The sequence below is a fragment of the Onychostruthus taczanowskii genome, unplaced genomic scaffold (assembly GCF_017590055.1).
Source record: "Onychostruthus taczanowskii isolate IOZ18803 unplaced genomic scaffold, ASM1759005v1 scaffold96, whole genome shotgun sequence".
NCBI lineage: Eukaryota > Metazoa > Chordata > Aves > Passeriformes > Passeridae > Onychostruthus > Onychostruthus taczanowskii.
Genome location: NW_024507657.1, coordinates 414,274 through 436,358, shown reverse-complemented (window position 1 = coordinate 436,358; position 22,085 = coordinate 414,274). Strand labels below are relative to the sequence as shown.

The 22,085-nt window shown below is 37.8% G+C and overlaps 1 protein-coding gene across 5 annotated transcripts in view; it reads left to right on the top strand.

Annotated features, from left to right (window-relative positions):
- SMARCA2 (SWI/SNF related, matrix associated, actin dependent regulator of chromatin, subfamily a, member 2) overlaps positions 1 to 22,085 on the top strand; it is a 118,862-nt gene that overhangs the window by 70,365 nt on the left and 26,412 nt on the right. For all 5 annotated transcript variants that reach the window (XM_041426898.1, XM_041426894.1, XM_041426897.1 and 2 more), the window contains 2 exons: positions 3,048 to 3,125; positions 8,662 to 8,880. In XM_041426898.1, the coding sequence (XP_041282832.1) occupies positions 3,048 to 3,125; positions 8,662 to 8,880 (297 nt within the window). The remainder of the gene's footprint in view (positions 1 to 3,047; positions 3,126 to 8,661; positions 8,881 to 22,085) is intronic.

The window sequence follows — 22,085 nt, the reverse complement described above, 5'->3', positions numbered from 1 at the left end:
TTTCAGATATGCTGAGCAGCTAGTACTACCTAGGTTCAGTTTTGAAGGGCCCTGCTTATTGTACTTCCTTTGGAATCTATTTAAGAGTTAAGATCTGCTTTGATATGCCTTGGGCTTAGGACAAGCCCAAAAATAACTGTTTCTTTCTGGTGCTGTGTCCAGCCCAGACTTCTCATCACCACTTTCTCTTTGAGAAGTAATTAGCTGTTTAAAAAGAGCTGTCAAGTCTTTTCTTTTAATAGTGGGAAGTAAGGTTCTTTTAATAGTGGGAAGTGAGAGACACTGAGTGTCCCTCTCTTTTCATTGTGTTTTTTTATGGAGCTCTGAGTATGGAATGATGAGCTTATTCTTTCACCTGTCCCTGCAGACTCTTTTCTTAATTTGAACATAATTCACTATTTGGACAAAAGCCATATTTGGAAGAAATTAAATAAATGTGTCAGTTATACTGATGACAAACACAGAGAAATTTTTGATCAGCACTGACTTTTTCCCACCTTGAAAATAACCTGTACTGGTTAAAGACAGTTTCTGAGATCAGTCTTGCCTCTGAGGGGAACTTGTATGTCTGAATAAGGAGCACACTGATGGGAGATTCTACAGCCTGTGTTTCACTAGCATCCTTCATTACATGGAGTAAAGTTTCAAAGAACAAGGAGTTTACTTGTTCAGTCCTTAATCCTTTTGTGTAAACTCTTCATTGTGCATTTAGAAAAGCATGATTAAGATGAAATTTTGTATTGTTTTAGTATTTTTCATAGAAATTAAAGAATAGTGACAAAACATTTTAATCAGTAATTGTCTTTTATTTGTGGTGTTAATACAGAAATTTGGTGATATACCTATATACCGTTTTTGATTGAGTAAACCTGTAGTTCTAAGTCAGACCACAGTTCCTATATGAGTAGGAAACCAGCAGACATTTTCAGTAATCCTGTGAATTTTTTTAAAAATCAGAGGTACATTTGTTTCTGAAGCATTTATCTGACAGTGTTTCAGAAGTCAGGGCTGCTGCTTAGGTCTGTGTAATACACCTTATTTTATAGATGACTTCAGAACAATTTGTTTCTTGTGTGTTGTTCAAATACATTTAACCTGCCATCCTGAAAGAAGCATATTTAAAAGCGGCTTATTTGCCATAGCCCAGCATTAGCCTTTGAAGCATTGATGTTGCAGTCTGACTCCTAGCTGAAGCTTTCAAGTAATACTTCTTTACGAACAGAGACTATACAAAACTCTGCCCACACACTCAACCTCTTAAGGACTAGGAGGAATTGAATTTGCACCATCCTGCAATGGTCAGCCATTGCTCCTTCACTGCAGCAGCACTGAGTGTCAAGTGGGAGATTGATGGGAAAAAAGTAAACCTCTCAATTAAAAGTTAAATTATCAACAATATTGATGCAACTTTGACTTACAAATGTGGACTAGCACATCTAACAAAGATATTGTTTACTGATAATCTAGTTAAATATTCCATTCTAAGCAAGATTTAAACTTTACACAGTTGTATGTAGAGTACTATGTTCTGTTAATCATTTTTCCATATTTTTTTTAAGTTTAGCATCAAGACGCCCCTTATTTTTCTTTCTTCTTTCTTTTTTTTTTTAATTAATTTCTTCTTTTATCAGCACTAGATAAAGCAGAGAGGTAATTTCTGTGTATTTAGAAAGATTCATTAGAATAATATCAGTATACGATAACTGTTAGAAGTTACTTGTTCATAGTGTAATTTTTTTGTTGGCAGTTGAGTTTATTTATAATTTTTTCTTCTGCAAGGCGTATGTGTTTGGCAACAGCCTAACTGCTGATAATGTGGACACTGTTGTTACAGTTTCTTCTGTAAGATTACTTACTTTTTTCAGGTCAGAAGTTACTCTGAGATAATAAGGAAGTATGTGGCCCTTTCATGATGGTCTCATTTATAAAACAATCTTTTTTTCTCTCTGTGAGTAACCATGTGACTTCCTTTTCATGAGGAGTGAAGGAGCAATGACTAGAAGTGAAGGAGCAATGACTAGAAGTCAGAACTTGCTCTCTAAATCACTTTCCCAGTTGCCTGGTTCATGTTAAAATCTAAATTAAATGTTCATTAAGGTACAAAGGTGTTCCTTGAGAATTATGTTAAGGAGAACTGGTTTGAGTTTTTTCCTGAGGTGTAGAAATCCAGACACTGGAGGGATGATGTGTGGAAGTACAAATGACTTATTATTTCTGAAAAATAAGCTACAGGATATGAACTTTTTGGATGCTATATGCAGCGTTCCTTACTCCCATTAAAATGGGCTCAAAACATGAGTTTCTAGGAAGAATTTTAGTTCTGTATCGTAGTGTAATATAGGTTCAGAAAGCCCTGTGTAGAGTGACCTGTTGTCTGTGATTTCAGAAAATTCAGGGAAGAAGACTGAATATTTTGGGCTTTGTTTTAAAGTGGGTATCATAATGGTTTCAGCTTTAACATTTTCAGTTGAACACTACAGTTCTAAATTGTTTTTCTAGTGTCTGTTTCTGTTTTTATGAAATAATCCATTTTGTCTGCAGTAAAATTTTCACATCTCAATTTGTAAGCAGAAAATGGTCAAGAGAGTGATTCAGCAGGGTTATTTTCTGGGATAAAAACATGTTTTGTTCTTTTCATTTAATCAGGAGTTTTTCAGTCATCTTGCTTTGATAGGAAAAACTTCAAAATCTAGAATGGTATTTCTGAAGGAATGTTGTAGAATAGCAGAACGGAAATACATCTGTTTTAACCAAAGCACTAACTGTGCTTCTGACCCAGGAAAACCACAAGCCAAAATTTCCCGGTTTTGTGTTTGGTCATTTAATCATTCTCAAATTTTGAAGGTAGTAATAAGTCTCATTTGTCATTCTTACCATCTTGTTTTGTTACTTCTGAATAGCTGAACACTTTCAAAGGTTTAGTTTCAGTTTAAGTTCTCCCACATGCTGTCAGAGAAAGACTGTCAGTGGAGCTCCAGCTGATGGAGGTTGTTAGTTCAAGGTGCATGTGAGTACTTCCTAATAATTTTATCCATCTTTCTAACCAGGAAGAAGATGAAGTTCCTGATGATGAGACACTGAATCAGATGATTGCTCGACGTGAGGAAGAATTTGATCTCTTTATGGTGAGGATGGGTATTCATAAAAAAATAATTTTCTCTCGTGTTTTTAATAAAGGCCTTAACCTTTTTGTCACTCAAGTTACTCAAAACTTTACAGGAGAAGTAGGTTTTATTTACTTGTGTTGTTCATCTGAGGAAAAAAGTGTAGTCTGCTTAAATACAGAGTTCCTCAAATGACACAGAGTCTTCAGAGATTGCTTGCTGTCAGTCAAACACTGACAGTCTAGAGGAAGAGTTTGACACAACCTGAGAAATTTATAGTTCAAAATGTCAGTCACAGTTTGACTTGCTAATTCTACAGCTTGCTATTACTTTTCAACATTTCATCTCACTTTTGGACTTTGATATTGCCAAGGACAATACAGGAACTTAACAAGGTAGTAAATTAGTAGGCTCACAATGCTGTTTGCTTGATGAGTTAACTGGGGTATTGTTGATGGTTTTGTCAAGAATCCAGTTAGCTGCATCTCTGCTGCTACAACTGTTGGAGCAGTTACCAAAATAGAGCTGTTGGTTCAAATGTGAGCTGCTTGTTTTTATTAGTACTTCCCTTTTTGTTTATGCCACTGATAGAATTGTTACTGAAATGCCTTTGTAGGCATGGCTCTTGCCTTTTAGTATTTGTACAGTCTGAGGATTGCTAGAGGACCTCTGGGCTTCACTGACACCAGTACAGGGCAATACTTAAGTACTGAAGGTAAAGCACCATGCCCTCTAATTCTACAGAGGCTGCTTTCTTCTGCAAGATGGAACAAGACAGACACTCCTGTGTGTATAATTGGAAGTGTATCTGGTGGTATCCACAGAAACAACTGCTGATAGGACCAACGCAAAACCTGTGTACCCAGTACAGGTTTTATTCCCTCAGTGTCTTCTGCTTACGAATTCATCTGTAAAAATTTGCTGTTACACAAGTATGCAGGGGCCCTTTTTGTGTAAGTTACAGTTGGTCACATACGCTGTTGGAAAAGGCCATATTCCCCCATGTGACTCTTCTTTTGTCCTTGTTGATTTGCCAGTTTAGCATTTTTGTGCTAAGCTTCATTAAGTGTTACTCAGAACTGAAATCACTAACGCCAGATTGCACAGGAGTGCATACAGACACCTGTCTTTTTAAACTTTTCCATCAATGATCTGAGTGTAAGGAGATTTACATGACACAAACGATTGTGGTTTTGGCCATTTGATCCAAAACTCAAAAGAAGTAATTTCATCTGAATTATTGACTGATCATACCCTGAGTTTTGTGAAGGTGGATTTTCTTCTAGAATAGAGCTTCTGATTTCTCCTTCAGACCCAGAAGGAAAGAACTTATCCATGGTTGAAAGTAGCTGATGAATTTATATCTGTTTTCCTTGAAGGCCATTTAATGTAAAAAAGAAGTTGAGGAGCCTAGAATAAAGACAGTTTTGACAGAATCACAGAACATGCTGATCTGGTAGGGACACATAAGGGTCGATTCTAACCCCTGGCCCTGCACAGGACATGTCAAGAGTCACACCATGTGTCTGAGAGCATTGTCCAAACACTTCTTGCATTCTGTCAGGCTTGGTGCTGTGACAGCTTCTCTGGGGAGCCTGTTCCAGTGCTCCACGACTCTCTGGGTGATGAACCTTATCCTGATATCCAGCCTAAGCCATCTCTGACACAACATCAGGCCATTCCCTCAGGTTCTGTCGCTGGTCAAGAGATCAGTGCCTGCCACTCCTCTTCCCTCACAAGGAGCTTGATTGCAATGAGGTCTCCCTTCACTCTTCCCTGAACTGAAAAAAGCAGGTGACCTCAGCTGCTCCTCATAAGGGTTCTTCTCAAGGCCCTCCACCATCCTTATGGCCCTCCTTTGGACACTCTGCAATAGGTTTGTATCTCTCTTACACTGCAGCACCGAGAACTGCCCCCAGCACTCGAGGTGAGGTCACCCCAGCGCAGAGCAGAGCAGGACAGTCCCTCCCTTGCCCAGCTGGCTGTGCTGGGCCTGATGCTCCCCAGGACATGGCTGGCTCTCCTGGCTGCCAGGGCACTGCTGACCATGTTTAACTTGCCATCAGCCAGGACTCGCAGGTCCCTTTCTGTGGTGCTACTTTCCAGCATCTCATTTCCCAGACTGTCTGTACATCCCAGTGCTGCCCTGTCACAGAAGCAAAATCTGGCTCTCAGCCATTAGGAACTTCATACGGTTGGTAATTTCCCAGTCCTCTCATTTGCCAAGGTCTCTCTGCAGTCCCTCCCTGCTTTTGAGGGGGTCACTAGCTCCTCCCAGTTTTTTTATTGTCTGTGAACTTGCTTAGTATCCCTTCAAGTCCTGCATGCAAGTCGTTTATGAAGCTATGTGGGCTGAATGTATGTTTTTCATATTAATTTATGTGGAAGTTTTTAAGGGAAAGTAAGCAGTTGGTAGTAAAACTTTTAAGAGACAAAACTACATGCATTGAAAGCCAGAGTTTGAAAATAGTAAGACTGTAGTTAAATATTAAGAAATAATTTAAATTGTTAATATAAAAAAATTGTTTTAATTTTTTGTAAGCTGTTTCTTTATAAAAGAAAAATCTGAAATGCAAGTTTGGCAGAGCTGTTTGTCTTTCTGTCAATATTTCAAGTCTTGCATAGTCAGATAAAAAGCAAAAGGTAGTCTGTATTTTCCTTGCTGTAGTGATACCTGTGCCACTTCATTCCCTTTTAAAGTTGTGCTTATGTAATCAGAATTCAGCAGTCTGCAATACCCAACAAAAAACGTGTTTCGGTGTCTTAGGTGTGTAAAAACATGTATTTTACTTAATTTGAAGTGAACAACAAGAAAGATCAGTTCTATGAGCATCTCTTCTATAGTCACTTTGCAGGTTAGAAGTGTTGCTTGATACAGGACCTGAAATGTACCTGTGGAGCTAAATAACTGTTCAGAGAGAAGGTGTGTGCAAGTGGGCTTTGTTCCTGTGACTTTTAGAGGCTTCACATCGTAAAAAAATTTGGAAAATACTCAGAGAAAATTCAGGGGGTTTATGTGATCTGTACAACTCTTGTAATTTCATAAGAATGCCTCAGTAAGTTACTTCTCTGGAAAAGAAATTGTTCCCTTTAGTGTTAAAACCACTTAAATAAAGTAAAGAAAACATTGAAAGAATATGATTTTCAATATAAAATATGCATTTCAAGCGGAAGGCCAAATAGTACCAAAACTCCAGTTGTGCTAATACAGTTTATCTCCTTGAAGTGAAAATGGCAATCTACTAGAACTGGGTGTGTAAGTGACAGATTTTACACTGAGTAGCTTGAATGTTTTTTTCAAGGACTCTTTTAGTTATAATTTTGAAGCTTTTGCACTGAATGGGTTTGATGTTTCTTCCATGGACTCTTCTAGCTATAATTTGGAAAGTTTAAGATAACCATCCACAATTCACAGGTCTGCAGGCTCTGTGGTTTTTCTAAACTGGAAATTTTAGGCCTTGAGTGTGCCAATATTCAAGTTCTTTGCTTAGGTTTAAGTAGTGGTAGCATGTTATTTTTAGCATTTAGGCCTTATTGAGGACAGTGAACATAATAATTATTAGTTATATAAAAATAATTTAGATGTGTCTTGGAAACACAGGTTTTGGAAGGATGTAGGAAGATAGAACTGGAGGTTTCCCAGGTGTAAATATGGTTTGAGTAGTATCCTCAGAAAAAAAATGTCAGTTTGTTTCTCTCATATTTCAGATTAACTGAGATTGTCTTTAATTTTCCTTCCCAAGCACTATTATATCAGAATACAGCTGTTAAAATATTCAATCTTAGTGTTCAGTTTTTGTGTTAGACAAAGAAACGTAGTCATTGGGGAAAAATTACCAGGTTTCAGCATTGACTTCATGTTCTTAATGGAATTAAAATATTATGTCTCTTCACTTCACTCATGTTCTTGGCTAACTAATAGAAGTAGAGAAATCTATTTCCTTTATCCCCTTTGAGCTGTCTCTTGGTGCGTCTGTCTGGTTGTTATGTTAGAATAAACCAGGCCACATGTTTGGCTTGAGTAAGACTTCTTGAAATCAATTCATATTGAATGGGGTGTTCTTTAATAGGTGAAATATAGAAGTCTGCTATAAAAAACTACAGGCTGCGCAGCCCATTCACTGTTGTCTGAATAATGGGGCACAGGGAAAGTGCCCATGTGTTTATAGTTGTTTCTTGAACGTAGATGGACCTGCAGACTGAAGATCACTTCTTGCTTTCTGCTTTTCAGTGAGTTTAGAAATCAGTGCACAAGGCAAGGTGATGAAGACAAGTTGCAAGATGCACTTCCTGAGGTCATATTTTAGAAATGGTCATGTTTGAGAAGTGCCAAGATGAGACAAGATTCATCATATTCAATGGTGCCATTACCAAGTCTCAGTTTTTTAATTTGACTGGGTTTGAGCTGTCTCTCTGGAGGGATAATACCTCTGAATTAATGCATATCGTGTTTTGGCTAAGGTTGTAAAAGGATGATATGTCTAGTTGACATCATATGTTAAGTGCAGCATCTTGTACACAAGGGAGACATTTGTACATAACTGAGAATGGGTTTTTTATGAAGTTTTAGTGGCCAAAGCAATAGCCTCATATGATGCTACAGCCAATTCTGATGCCGGTCTATTTACATAATTTTTTTCAATTACAAAAGTGAAATGTTGGTGGCCATCTGGTTGTTTTCTCTGCTTAGCACCTGATTACTGAATGTTAAGTACTGTATGACTCTTCAAAAAGCCAATTTGAAATGCCTATTCATATTACCTGATTTGAGTACTTAAGACAATGCAGGTGCAATTCATGGGACCATGAGAGCCAGGTCAGTTTGTCGTTGATAGAGGTGGATGCTTCCCCAGGAGGATTATAAAACACCTAACTGATGAATCTACAGTAGATTATAGGAATATATCCTCTGTCTCCATGTCTGAGCTATTGTTCACCACGCTTGAAATGAATGACTATTTAAAATTTCAGCTGAAAGTCTTAACATCACCTTCTTATGTTCATACCCTTCACTTTTGTTTTGATTTTTGTCTGGTACAGCAATAAGATCAGAAAAAAATTCAGGGGTTGAAGCATGTTGGCTTTCTGGCTCAGTGTAAACAAGCCTTTCTCTGAATTTTTTAGTTCTCCTTTGATTCTTTGTTTCTTATACCAGCTTCTAAACTTTCTGATACCATCTTTTAAATTTTTTTCTGATAATCAGGATAACAAAACTAGTGTATTTTTAGTTACTCTTTTTTGTTACGTAGTAGTAAAAACCTTTTGGGGACAGCAGTGTTCTTGTGATCTGCATTGTGCCACTTGGCTGCGTTGTCTTAGTTCCTTCAGTGAAAGCTAGTTATGGAGTAGTGAATATAACTGGAAATGAACAATTGAGTGTAAATGTAACTTCTTTTTACAGAAGCATTTTAGAAGTATTTAGGAATATTATGAAAGAGAGATAGCTGGAGAGGACTTTGTTTAAAGTTTCAAGGGTAGTTAGAGAGGTGGGCATTGACATAGTTCATTTAATAATTGCCTTTAAAACTTTTTCATCCGTTGCCAATTGCCGTTGCAGCGCATGGACATGGATCGTCGCAGGGAGGATGCCAGAAACCCTAAACGTAAACCTCGCTTGATGGAGGAGGATGAATTACCATCCTGGATTATTAAGGATGATGCTGAAGTTGAAAGGCTTACATGTGAAGAAGAAGAAGAGAAAATATTTGGAAGGGGATCCCGTCAGCGCAGGGATGTGGATTACAGTGATGCTCTCACAGAGAAACAGTGGCTGCGGGTAGGTTGTTGGTTGGTTGTTTTTTGCGCTTGAAATTTACTCATTTGTGAGGGCTTTTCTTCTCATTTTGGACACTGCACCAGGGAGAGCTCAATTTTAGACCTAAAATATCCTCATTATCCAGCTTCTGCCGCTATGTTGAAGATATAAGTAAGTTTTGAACTGCACTGCAGAAACTTAAATCAGTGTTACTATGTGCTGTGTCAGTACTATGATGGCATTCTGTTGGAACTGGATGTTCCATCTTCAGGTACTTTTGTAAGTGTCATCTTTCAGATGCATGAAGAATTGTTCAATATTCATGAAAACCATTAGTCAGTGTATATTAATACTTTCTGTGCCACACAAACTTGTTATATTTTTAAATGCCTGTATTTAATCCTTTTAAGAATTCAGAAATTTTCACTTAATTTTTTTTCTCTAAGGCTATTTTATTTCCAACTATTGGGCATTTATTAGCTCCACTGAGATCAAAACATTTGATAAATGATTTAAGAATTTAATACCTGTAAGCAAAGATTCTACAGAAAACTAACACCAAATATGGAATTTTATCTCTTGCTGTTCTTTGAAATCTACATTCCATTAATAATAGTGCATGTGTCTTTTCAGTGTGGTAGCAAGAGCATGGTAAAAAGGTGATTGTTGGAAAGGCTTTTCAAAAATTTGATTATAATATGGTTTCCAAAATTTATAAATGAAATATTATAAGTGCAAAACTAATTTATATGGTTTGACAAAGTAAGTTTTGTTTAAAAAACTTCTCTGATTATAGACAATAGCAACAAGAATATCCAGGGTAGATTTTGTGTAATTCGCTAAAGATAGGTAAAAACCTTACCTACTTAGTTTGAAATGGGATGTTTGGGAGACTGGTGCAGTGCATGGTGCAGTACTGTACTAAGAGCGAATCCAGATCTGTTGCTTAGGGGAGAAAAGGCCTGAATTATTCACCAGCTGTAAATTTAAGCAAGTCTGTGAAACTGCAGAGGTTTGATACCTGGCATTTTCAAGCAGTCGGTGGAGAAGAAATATCTAGAAACATAAACTCCTTGGATTCTTGGAGATTCACCTTATCCTACAGTGGAAGTGCATGCAGTATAGTGTACATCTACTCAGGGCCATTTTAAGCTACCTTTTTTAATGATGGAATGCTCCGGCTATGGCAGCACAGAAGTTAGCTTTGGCTCTTGTGTTTCATGACTTGAGTTGGCTGTAATATTTGTTTCGAGGCCTTTATTGTCAAAAATAGCAGGCCTAAAATAAATCCTCTGATCCCTGTCATACTGCAAGCAGAATCATCCAGTACTATGTCATTTATAATAGAAGTTCAGGATGTGACCTCTTCTAGGCATTTCTGAGCAGTGAACTTAGAAACCTGCAGTGGATTGTTTCCAACTGTTTGGCTTTTTATTATATTTTATTTTAAATTTTCAGTTGGATTTTAAGCTAATTATATGGTCCTAATAACTCTGCTCATGCGGAGTGGCGTGATACCACTCTTTTTTTTAACATTTCTTTGTCATAGGAGAGTTGACTCCCAGTTGAGTAAATTTGGAAGGTTAGCAAGCATGTTTATGCAGTCTTTTCTCCTGTTTTCTGAATCTCTTGATTGTTTTCTCTGACTTCCCATAGTTGTTCTACATGTGACTGGCATCATTATACAAGTTTGATCAAAAGCTAGACATCAGAATTCCAGATGCATTGTCATTTGAATAAGGAGGAGTTCTTTTGCATAACTTCTGTGGTCCTTATACCTCACAGTTCAGTAGTTCATTTTCTAACATGGAAGGTAGTGTCTCATGTTAAACTTTTGAGCCAGTGTAAGACCTTAATCCTTTTCTCTGGCTCTACTTCCTTGCCAGCTTTTCAAAACTATATTTCAAATAGTCAATCTTCCCTTCCTAAGAGAATTTAACATATGCCCTTGTTGAAGAATTTTCAAGTTTTCTTCACCAAAATTATTCCCAATTTTAAGCCCTTCCTTGGGTGAGCTTCTGGTCAACTTGGTGCTCTCTTGAGATTTGCTAGGGATACCTTCTACTTTGTCTTTCTAAAGACAATAAAAACACTGAACTGCTGGACTGTTTGATAAAAAGCTATAAAGGGCTGCTCTGAAAATAGTTTCTTAGCAGGTCCCCATACGTCTGGTAGTAATGTTTTCATTGTTTGCTTCTGAGACTGTATTGTGAGGCCAAGTTAGAAACCTTGCTAGGCAAGATGGTATATATACTACATATACTACCCCTTTTCAACCATGGCTTGTTATTCTTTTGAGAGAAATTATTCTCGCTTCTCTCCATTGAGTAATCAAGCAAGTTTTCAAATTCACTAAGTTGCCTTAGGACAGACTGCTTCATAGTGCGTTGTAATTACTACTATAATTCTACTGTATACATAGTTTACCATGCTTTCAGGTGCACTTGAGGGTGTGATGAAACAAATGGAAGCATAAGAACTGCTAATAAGAACTCCTGGCTCACTGGTAAGGTTCCAGATGCCAGTGTGACATCCATTCACAAAAAGGGTAGAAAGGAGGATCCTAGTAATTACAGACCAGTCAGCCTGACCTTAGTACCGGGTAAGATAATGGAGCAATTAATATTAAGTGCCATCACGCAGCACTTACAGGATGGCCAGGGTTTAGGAGGGGAAGGTCATGTTTGACCAACCTCAGTCTCTTTTTTGTGACCAAATGACTCACCTGGTGGATGCAGGAAAGGCTGTCAATGTCTATTTGGGCTTCAGCAAGGCCTTTGACACTGCCTCCCACAGCACACTCCTGGAAAAGCTGGCAGCCCACGGCTTGGACAGGAGCACTCTTTGCTGGGTTCAGAACTGGCTGGATGCCAGGCCCAGAAGATGGTGGTGAGCGGTGCTGCATCCAGCTGGGGCCAGGCACCAGTGGTGTCCTCAGGGGTCTGTGCTGGGGCCACTTCTGTTCAATATCTTCATTGATAACATGGATGAGGGGATTGAGTTTTTCATTAGTAAGTTTGCGGATGACACCAAGCTGGGGACATGTGTTGAACTGTTGGAAGGTAGGAGGGCACTGCAGAGAGACCTGGAATGGTTGGATGGATTGGCAGAGGCAATGGGATGAAGTTTAATAAGTAAAAGTGCCAAGTCTGCATTTTGGCTGCAATAACCCCCTGCAGTGTTATGGGCTGGGGGCGGTGTGGCTGGACAGTGCCCAGGCGGAAATGGACCTGGGGGTACTGGTGACAGCCGACTGGACATGAGCCAGCAGCATGCCCTGGTGGCCAAGAAGGCCAAGGGCATCCTGGCCTGGATCAGGAACAGTGTGACCAGCAGGAGCAGGGAGGTCACCCTTCCCCTGTACTCGGCCCTGGTGAGGTCACACCAGCTCTGGCCCCTCAGTTTGGGAAGGACCTTGTGACACTGGAGAGCGTCCAGAGGGGGCAACGAGGCTGGTGAGGGGCTTGGAACACAAACCCTGTGAGGAACGACTGAGGGAGCTGGGGGTGTTTAGCCTGGAGAAAAGGAGACTCAGAGGTGACCTTATCAATCTCTACAACTCCCTGAAAGGAGGTTGTGGTCAGTCGGGGGTCGGTCTTTCTCTCCAGGCGGCAACAGACAGAAAGAGAGGGCACAGTCTCAACTGTGTGAGGGGAAATACAGGTTGGATATTAGGAAGAAGTTTTTCACAGAAAGGATGATAAAATATTGGAATAGTCTGCCTGGGGAGGTGGTGGAGTTACCATCCCTGGATGTGTTTAAAAAAAGATTGGATGTAGTACTTGGTGCCATGGTTTAGTTAAGGTGTTTAGGGCATGGGTTGGACTTGATGATCTTGGAGGTCTCTTCCAACCTAGTGATTCTGTAATACTTTTTGGTCTCTTCTCATTTACAATGTAACATTGCTTGTGCACATTCAGAATAAAACTACCTCACTGGGTAGATAACGAAATGTAAGTAACGTAAGTTTTCTGTTTCTCATGTGTATGAAACAGAGTTCTTTGTCACACCCATTGCACTCTCAGCAGCAATGTCACTTTCATGTCTTTGAGAATTTGTTTGATTTTTCTGTAATGACATCTCTAGAAGATGTCATAATAATAGTGTACAACATATTCAAAGGAATACTTAACTATGTAAACAAAAAAAAAAAGGGGGTATATGCCATTTTCCAGGCTTAACCATGGGCCTGTTTTTATTCCAGTACTACAAAATAAGGAGATTTATTTACCAGTAGTGAGGGATGCCACTCACTTTTCTTCTCTTCCTGTAGTTGCTGTTGCAACTTTATAGCTATCTTCTCATAGTGTTTTCTGAACAAAACCTTGCATTTCTGATCAGTAAGTTGGTTTCATAATATTGGTGTGTAGTACTGAGCTGTCTCTTTTATGTCTTGGGTAGTTGACTAGATAATTTTCAAAGTGTTTTGCCTCATTCAGCAGCCTCAGCTTTTGATTATGGGATAGGTGCTGGCTGTTTTTGAGTTAGACCCTGAATTCTCTGCTAATATGTGCCAGCACTGGAGAGTGTAGTTCTGGTCCTGGCAGATCCCAACAGGACCTCAAGGACAGTGTACCTTAAGGTCTATGTGCATGCCTGTACACTGACCAAGTATGTCATGCACCCTTATTGCTAGAACATAAGTAAGTGAATGTAGAAGCAAGGGACAAAATAGTAACAGAAGCCAAACCTGTGATCATAGGCAGTATTTAGTGAAATTGTGCTGCTGCCCAGAGCAGCCTGTCATTCATTGACAGTCTCCCAGGAAAACTCTTGAGACAGAAACAGGCTTCATCACTAGCTGTCGCTGCAGCCCACTGTTCTATAACTGTTGGCATGACAACCATATTTCCTTTAAAAAAAAAATCTGGAAGGAGGAGTTTGCTTCCTGATCTACAAAGCATTTATATTCTGGAAGTATTTCATGCTTTAGCAGATTCTGTCCCTGTATCACTTCTAACAGAACTGCAAAATCCTTTGCGGGTTCCCATGGCATATTCTTTTTGAGAGGGGTCACCTTCTAGAAATTTGATTGCCTGAGACAGGCTCCAAGAAACAGGATTTATTTGAATAGGTAAAAGACTCTTAACACTGTTGGCATCTGGTTTTAGCTTCTCATGCAATTTAATTGCTGGCTAGGTGACATAAATAAAATTGTAGTCTCTAGTTGTCCTTGTTAATTTGAAATAGCTTTCTATATTGGCCAGGGAAACATACCTGAGTACAAAATTAACAGCATCTTATTATGTCAGGCAGACATGTAAAAGTCATGCTTGTTTTGCTGATCTAAAAAATTGTAAGTGAAATTCATGCATTTGGCTTGTAATTGGTCAGTCTTACTTAAAGAAAAACAGTGCTGGCTTTCACTCATACAGAATATGTGGTGGGTACTCTTTAACATAGTCACAGCATAAATTTTGTTTATGTTTGCTAAAGTTAGGTGGTATAATAAGTCAAACTACCTAGCAGGAAAAATTTTTGGCGTGTTTTTAGCTGTTTCCTCATCAACTGGAACTTTAACTTCTTAATTTTATGCACTCTCTTATAGTAAATTTGAGTCGATTTGTTGGTACAACTTGGTATAAATTACTAAAAGTTTTCAGGTAGGTTTGTGTTTTCTTAGAGTGTTTCACTTCTGTGTATATAACTTCAGAATCAATACTAGGAAGGTATTTTAAGGCATATTTTTATAAACTGGGGTAGTGGAATTTGATTTTACAGTAGTGTTTTGCTGGTGGTTAGGGTCAGAAACATCTTATGGGATAGTGTAGTTTACTATAATGCAAAACTGCAAAGAATCACAAAAGGATAAGCTAAGCAATGCACCTAATCATTACTACAAAAAATGCCTCTAATAGTGATTAAGAAAGGTTACAATTACCCTACTTCACCCTTCATCCAGATCTACATATCAGCCCTGGGAAGGTGTCACAGTGACGGACTGGAGAACCCAGCAGCTGGGAAATCCTGCGGTGCATCCACATTTGTAGGCCATGAGGTTTCTGACTTGCTGTGAGAGTAGCCCAACTTTTATAATAAGCAAGCTACTATTACCTCTAATACAGAAATGTCAGGTTTTATCCTCCTATTGGGCTTCTCCCAAAGGCTGGACAGGGCTCAGGGAGGAACCAAGGGATCTTTGATCCTCTGCCCACAAACAAAGCCAGACGTTGCCTTGTCCCGTTTCTAAATACGGAATGGTAAATATGTGTTTCACCAATGAGCAGGTACATCTATCATATTGCTAATAATGCTTCACCGATTAATAGATACTTATAACTTCTGGTTGGAGGGTTCATCTAGAGGTCAGCTATGGCACAGGGCCTGTTGTTTAGGCCTTACTACATTAAGTACTGAAAAATACCTGTGTGTAGAATTGGCATTGCAGTCTGTAGTTGTTTTAGTCTGTATTGGAGGCTGAAATTTATAGAAAGAGGGGAAAAAAATGTTTTTACCCAGTGGATAGCTTATCTGTGTAGTTCATGTATGTAATACCTCTGCACCCCTGGTTTTATCTCTTCATTTCTACTCTATAACATTTCTGGTTGCAATAGCGAAGTTTCCTGAGTTGCTGCTAAACCTGTTTCACAGTCAAGTAAGTGAGTATTTGCGCAGGACATTTGAAGAAAATTGCATTTTGATCTAAACCCTGCTCTGTAGTATTGAATTGCAGATGCAATTGAATTTGTTAAGCTGTGCGGGAAAATAAGTCACATATAAAAGACTGTTACTGGAAGATTAAAAAGTCCACCATCCCAGGGTGTTGTCTATTTTGTGACCAGTGTTCATCAGAATGCTCCAGGTACTATTTTCTCATATTCATTGTGAGGCTGATAAGTTTTATGCATGTGGAAGCTGCTTTTTGAAAGGTTATAAAATTGGACATGACTTCAAGGCCTCATTGAACCATTTTTGTATTTGGTATACTTATTATCTATCTTTCGTCTCCTTTTCATTAAATTCAATTCAGAATCTACTTAAGAAAAGGAAAAAACGGTACTTTCACATTGCAGTGAAATTAAAACTAGTGGGGCAGAAAGGGTATTTTCTTGGTTTTTCATGGATGAGAGGGAATTTAAATGCATCTACCTGATAGCTTTGGTTCACTATTTTGGCAGGATAGCTTTGTTAGTTTCTAAGGGAAAGAGCCTGGGTGGCTTTCTCAGAAATTCTCTTGTCTTTTCTCAGAATGTGGAATCAGGGTCAAGAGTATAATTTTGGAAGCTAAAAAAGTACTTTGAAATGCTTCTTAAATACTTCAGAGATATTCTCCATAAAGTTTTTATTGTTTGATAGTTTTTTTTTTGTGAGAAAGACTTCCAAGTCAGGAAATCTGAACAGCTGTTTACAAGGAGTACTTACCAGTAAAAGAGGTATTTTGATGCAGTATTTTGATAGGATTCTTTTTATTTCAGTCTGTGATTTTGACCTTACAATGTTACATGTAAAGTAGCATAACACAAATTAATGTGCCTTGAAGTGGAATTGTAGATCTGTTCTCCTCTAGAAAACCTTAAATAGTAATGCCAAATAAGTACTTACTTTTAAAAAATGTGGGGAGTGCTGTTAGCAATAGAATAAAATAAACTTCATTTTCTTTGAAATAGTTGTATCCTCTGACATATCAAGTTTATATAGCGTGGAAGTTGTGGGTTAAAAATCTGGGTTTCATGTTTTGTTATATTATTACTGTTTCAAGTGCAAAAGTTTTCATAAGAAGAATTAGTCCCTGTGGTTAAGATGCCAGAAATACTCCTTACATGGAAGGTCAAAATTCCAGTCAGCTGCCTGAAGGGGACTGAGGGGAGACCTCATTGCAGTTAAAATTTCCTCATGAGGGGAAGAGGAGGGGTAGGCACTGATCTCTTCTCTGTGGTGACCAGTGGCAGGACCTGAGGGAAGGGCCTGGAGGTTTAGCTTGGCGAGGTTTAGGTTGGGTATTAGGAAAAGGTTCTTCACACAGAAGGTGTTTGTGTACTGGAAGAGACTCCCCAGGAAAGTGGTTACCAAACCTGACAGAGTTCTAGCAGCATTTGCACAGTGCCTCAGGCATGTGATGTCATTCTTCTGGTGCTCCTGTACAGGGCCAGGAGTTGAACTCTTCCAACTCAGGATATTCTATGACTCTGAAACTGAAAGAAAAACAGCTATTAAGTAATTCACCAAACCCACATGAACCAAAGTCTGCATTGAAAGTGTAAAGCATTTTAGTTGCTGGAGGCATATGACAATGGAACAAGAAACAGCGACCATTTTAGTATTTGGGTCCACTGCACTGTTATGTTCTATGACTTGAAAGTAACAATGATAGGTGATACAGTAGCTAGCCTTCTGTCACCTATCAGTTTTTTAATAAAGACATTTTCATATGTTGATTTGCATTTGCAACATCGGTAAGTTACCATACCTTTCAAAGTGTGTATTGTGGCCAAAGTAATTATTCACTCTGTGAAAAGAGAGCCATTTAATATTTTCCCTTGTCATCAGAGGCAAATTGTGAGACCTTTATTGTAAAATGCCATCTTCTGAAGGTAGACTGGAGCAGGTTATGGAAGGCTTTATGCTGATGTTTTTTATGCAGTACACATACAGGCAAAATAATTCTTCTGATGGATTGGTGTATGTATGCAGGACTCTGCTTCTTCTATAGAAACTACTTCTGTAGCAAATTAAATGATAACAATTTGTCTTTTTTTGTAAGTAAACAAGTATGGAAGTACTAACTTAACAGATATGGAAGAACACAGAGGTTTCAGTCTGAATTTCTCAAAAACCATTCAGCCAATGCTTAGGCATGTCGTGACTGGCAGTTAGCTTCCTGAGTCATCCTGAAGTACCCCACTTGATGAGTACAGTAGTGTACTTACTTATTCTAGCAGTAAAATTTTAACCTTGTAAAAAAATCCTACAAAAACTTGCAAGTAACCACAAGCATGTAATTTTGTCCGTACTCTGAAATTGGCATGTTTAGCAAGTTACAGGTCATGGTTCCATGGCTATTCATTATGTATTCTTTTCAGAGGCATCTGACATTTTTAGCTGGGTTTCAAATGCAGAACAAAGGACTTTCTTGTTGCTTACAGGCTTTCTTTAGTTTTTTGTATATGCACTGTACTATACTGTACTATAGTATACATTATTTTATTGAGAAACTTCATGTGCTGTTAAGTCATTGGCTTTTTAATAATTCTTTGTATTGTTTGTAGGTAATAGTTTGTGCTCATCAGACTGTGATTTGCAATGCAAATTATCCCAGAAGAACAAAGAAGCCTTCTAGACAGATACTGGTCATATTAGATTTTAACTTCTAGGCGGTAATATGCATATTAAAGGGTCAGGCTCTACTAGAAGTCCTGGCATAGTCATATAACTGCACCTTCAGAAGTATCCTGAAGACATGAAACTCACTGCATCAGTGCTCAAATGTAGCATCACAACATACTGCTTTGGTATAAAATACAGAAAAGATACATATAATTTAGCTTTTTTTCAGCAAGTTTTCCAAAATTTGACTTAGTTTCATTCCATACAGTCTTCCTCCAAATTCTTCTAACTTATTAAAAAACTATACTGGAATTGTCATAAAGGGATACTTCCTAGTATTTATTATTTAAATACTCTATTATTATTTAAATACTCTATTTGTATAAACAAATATTTTCCTCTTTTGGCACAGGAAGTGAGTATCATAACCTCTTGCCATATGTTTTTGTCATATCATGCTCTCTTAACACTGTATGTTTTCCATTCTTAATTGCCTCAGTGTACTTACATTAATAATGATAGATGTTTAAACCAAATTTCCCATGTTATTGCAAAAATCCTTAAGCTGTTTTCTCTGAATAAGTAGTTACAAGAGATCTGTGAACATCCACAGAAAAATAATTAAGCTATAATGGTTTCTGAAAGCTGTTACTTTTTTTCCCTTATTATTTGCATGATATTTTATCTTTTTTGTTTTGAGTTTTTCTCAGTTTTGCTCCCATTTACTTATGTTCCACATTTTAAACTTGGAATAAAAGATTACTGCTTGAGAATATGTGAATATACTTAAATATAAGAGAGAAGAAGAACATATGAAAAAAAATATTTGATTGTATGACTGTTGGCAGTAGCTGAGTTTACTTCAACATGCTTAAAAATGCCAGTTTAAGCTTTGTACAATAGGTTTCTCGTGCTAAATCATTAGGAGCTATGGGTTTCAGGGCACAGAAAATTTATGCTCATCTTTAAATTAGAAGCCTTGTGTTAGTTTATTGGTCTGTTAATCAAAAAGAGAGGGAACTTCTACTGTTTCTAAAAAGAGAGAGAACTTCTACTGGTTTTCTGAGAAGTTTAGAAGGCACCGCCGAATATCTGTTTATGTGAGAGATAAATAGTTCACTTATTGTAACAGTGACTGACTTTTCTCAAAATCAGTGATTTCATGCTGGAAATCTGCTAATTATCCCTTTATATTTTAGTCCTCATCTGTGTTGTTTCCATAATGGAAGAAAAGGCATCCTGTTCGTCATAGGAGACACTGTACTAAGATATGGTGTCCTGCTGTTGCAGAGCAAGAGTTTGTAATGGCTTCTTACGTTTTTCCAGTGCTTAGAATTGTCAATTTTATCTTTACCATAGACCAGATGCCTGTTGCTGCAAATACTTGCAATGTTTAGTGGAAACAAATGTCCTGGAAAGAGCCAAGACTTAAGTTTATTTGCAAAGAGCTGGTCTGATGAGGGTATAAACCTTGTCTTTATCCCAGGTATTTTTCTAATTTAATTAGTAGGGTCTTAGAAGATAAAGGAGACAAATTTTTTTTGAATGAGGAAGGGCTAAACACCTGACTTTTTTTTTTTTTTCAAAAATAATTTTTAAAAATCCGTTAATTCCCATTCTCAAATTGAATTTTAAAAATCTTTTTCATAAGGAATAAAATCAAACAGAAGTATATCTTTAATTGTTAGCATTATGAACTGCAAAACATCATCCACACTGCTAGTCTGCCAGTAGGTGACATTATGAAGTAAAGATTTCCTGCTTTCTCCGCAACCAAAGAATGTCATGTTTATAAAAAGGTAAATGTCAAGGGAAAAAAAGACAAATTAACTTTGCTTAGAATTACCAGAAACCTGAAATAGTAACAGTATTGTGCAAAATGTGAGATAAAACACAGCTGTAAATACTTGCCTCAGAACTTGGAAAAGAAGCCATCCTGAGTAACTATTTGTTTATTAGTAGTCAGTTATAAGTGTGTTTCTGATTGGTTTTGTATGCATGATCTCGCTTGCAAAACAAACGTCTTCACCTTAGTGGGAGATGATAAGTCCTTGGATTGCTGAATTCCTCTTTTTTCTTGGTTTTGCATGTGGTTATTATTGATGAGTATTTCCATAACTTCATTGCAGCATGTTTCCTCCTCTTCTCTGACATCTGTCTGTGAGCCTGAATGGAATGTAGGTATTAACAGAAATACTACTAAATTAAACTCTGTTCATGAATTCTAAACTAATAAGTGAACTATTTTAGCAAATCATTAAAAATGAAATTTAAAAATTACCTCAGAAGAACAACAGGGCAATAAATCCCTTCAGTAAAAGATTTATTGTAAACCAAAAAAGGGAGGAAGTTTTGGAAGCAAAGCCCTCAGTAAAAGCTAAGCTATTACAACCTTGATACTATTTTCCTTTTAAACTTTGGAGATGCCAGGGAAATAAAGAACATCTGTTCTTGGACAGAAACATATTTAGTACTGACTAAATCCCAAGCTTATTATCTTAAAGGAATTTAGGAGAAATGGGAAAATTAATCACCACCACACCGCCTGGCACCCACTTTCTCCTGATGCCAATCTGAGAAGGTGATTTTCTTACGCGATTAACTTTCCTTGCCCCTTGTGTAGGGAAGATAATCTGCTTGTTCAAGAAAAAGCATAACTCTAGTACCAATTATGTCACAATGCCTTTGTCAATATAGAGTCCTCTACACTCCTGTAGTAGGCTTTCCTGAATTGGAATTCTTAATAAGACTGATAAAAATTAAAAAAGGCGGAAACCTTCCCTATTTTCACTTCCTCACTGAGTAACTCCAGTCACTAAATGCTCCAGAATCTTGTCTATGCAACAAGCATCTGCGTCTCTGACAGAGTGAGCAAAATAAAGGGGAAAAAATTAGGCATCTCTGTCATGGCTTAGATTTTACTTCAAGATGGATTGCTTGTGAATCCAAAGCTTGGAAACATGCCTGCAGTATTTTCATTACAGTCTTCCAGTGTCTTTCTTAAGTTAATTATATTCATTCAGTCTCTCAATTTTACTTCCAGTCATACTTCCAAAGATACCTGCAACTATTTCCAGTAGCAGTCTGTTAACAATATTTAGTCTTTGAGTTACCAATATGTTTTAAGGTTCTGAATTATATGAAGGCAATCTGAAATACTCAGGATACCTTGTACTTGAGTAATGCTATTGTAAGATCCCTTTTGGAATATGTTTGCATATCATCTGGAAATTTTCCTGCGTAATATTTCACAAGTCCATTTTAAATTATCCTTCAGTCATGAAGGAGAGAGCTTCTTCCCCTGTGTTAAGAAGCAGGTTTATTACTATTACTGTAAGTGACAAGAATTCTTCAGCAGGTTATCTGGCTTTCCAAAATGATGGGAAGAGGGTTTGGGAAGCACAAACAAAAAACCACAACAAAACAGTTCAGTGATAAAGAGTAAGGAGGATGATATTAGTAGTTTCTGAATTATTTAAGATTCCTCTCCCATTTTTCTGTTGCTCCTAGGTGATGTTGGCTTGGTCAAGAGGTTTTTAGAATTACGTCTTCTTAGCTAGACATTTTGAAAACTGTAGAAGACAATTACAGATGTGTAGATATTCTCAGAGTGTGGCTAAGTAAATGTAGACCACAGAATAGTGATGATTTTTGGGTAGTTTCACATTCAGGGTCTTGACGCAGTGAATTTTCTCAGTGCTCTGATTGGTTGAACAAAGTATCTTTATAGTCAGCATGATACAGTTGTTTCTTTCTATAACTCAATTCCTTCCCTCTAATGGAGCACTTCCTTGGCGCTCACTGAGCAGACAAGCAGTGCTGTCCTGGTATCATGAGTAGTTAATTGTGCTCTTCAATTTCTCTGTCTCCCAAGTTTTTGAAAATCTCATTGGTGCGAAATCAGCTTGAGGAGTTCAATTTAAAATCACTGTTTGCCTTTTGGGGGAGGGACAAATGAGACT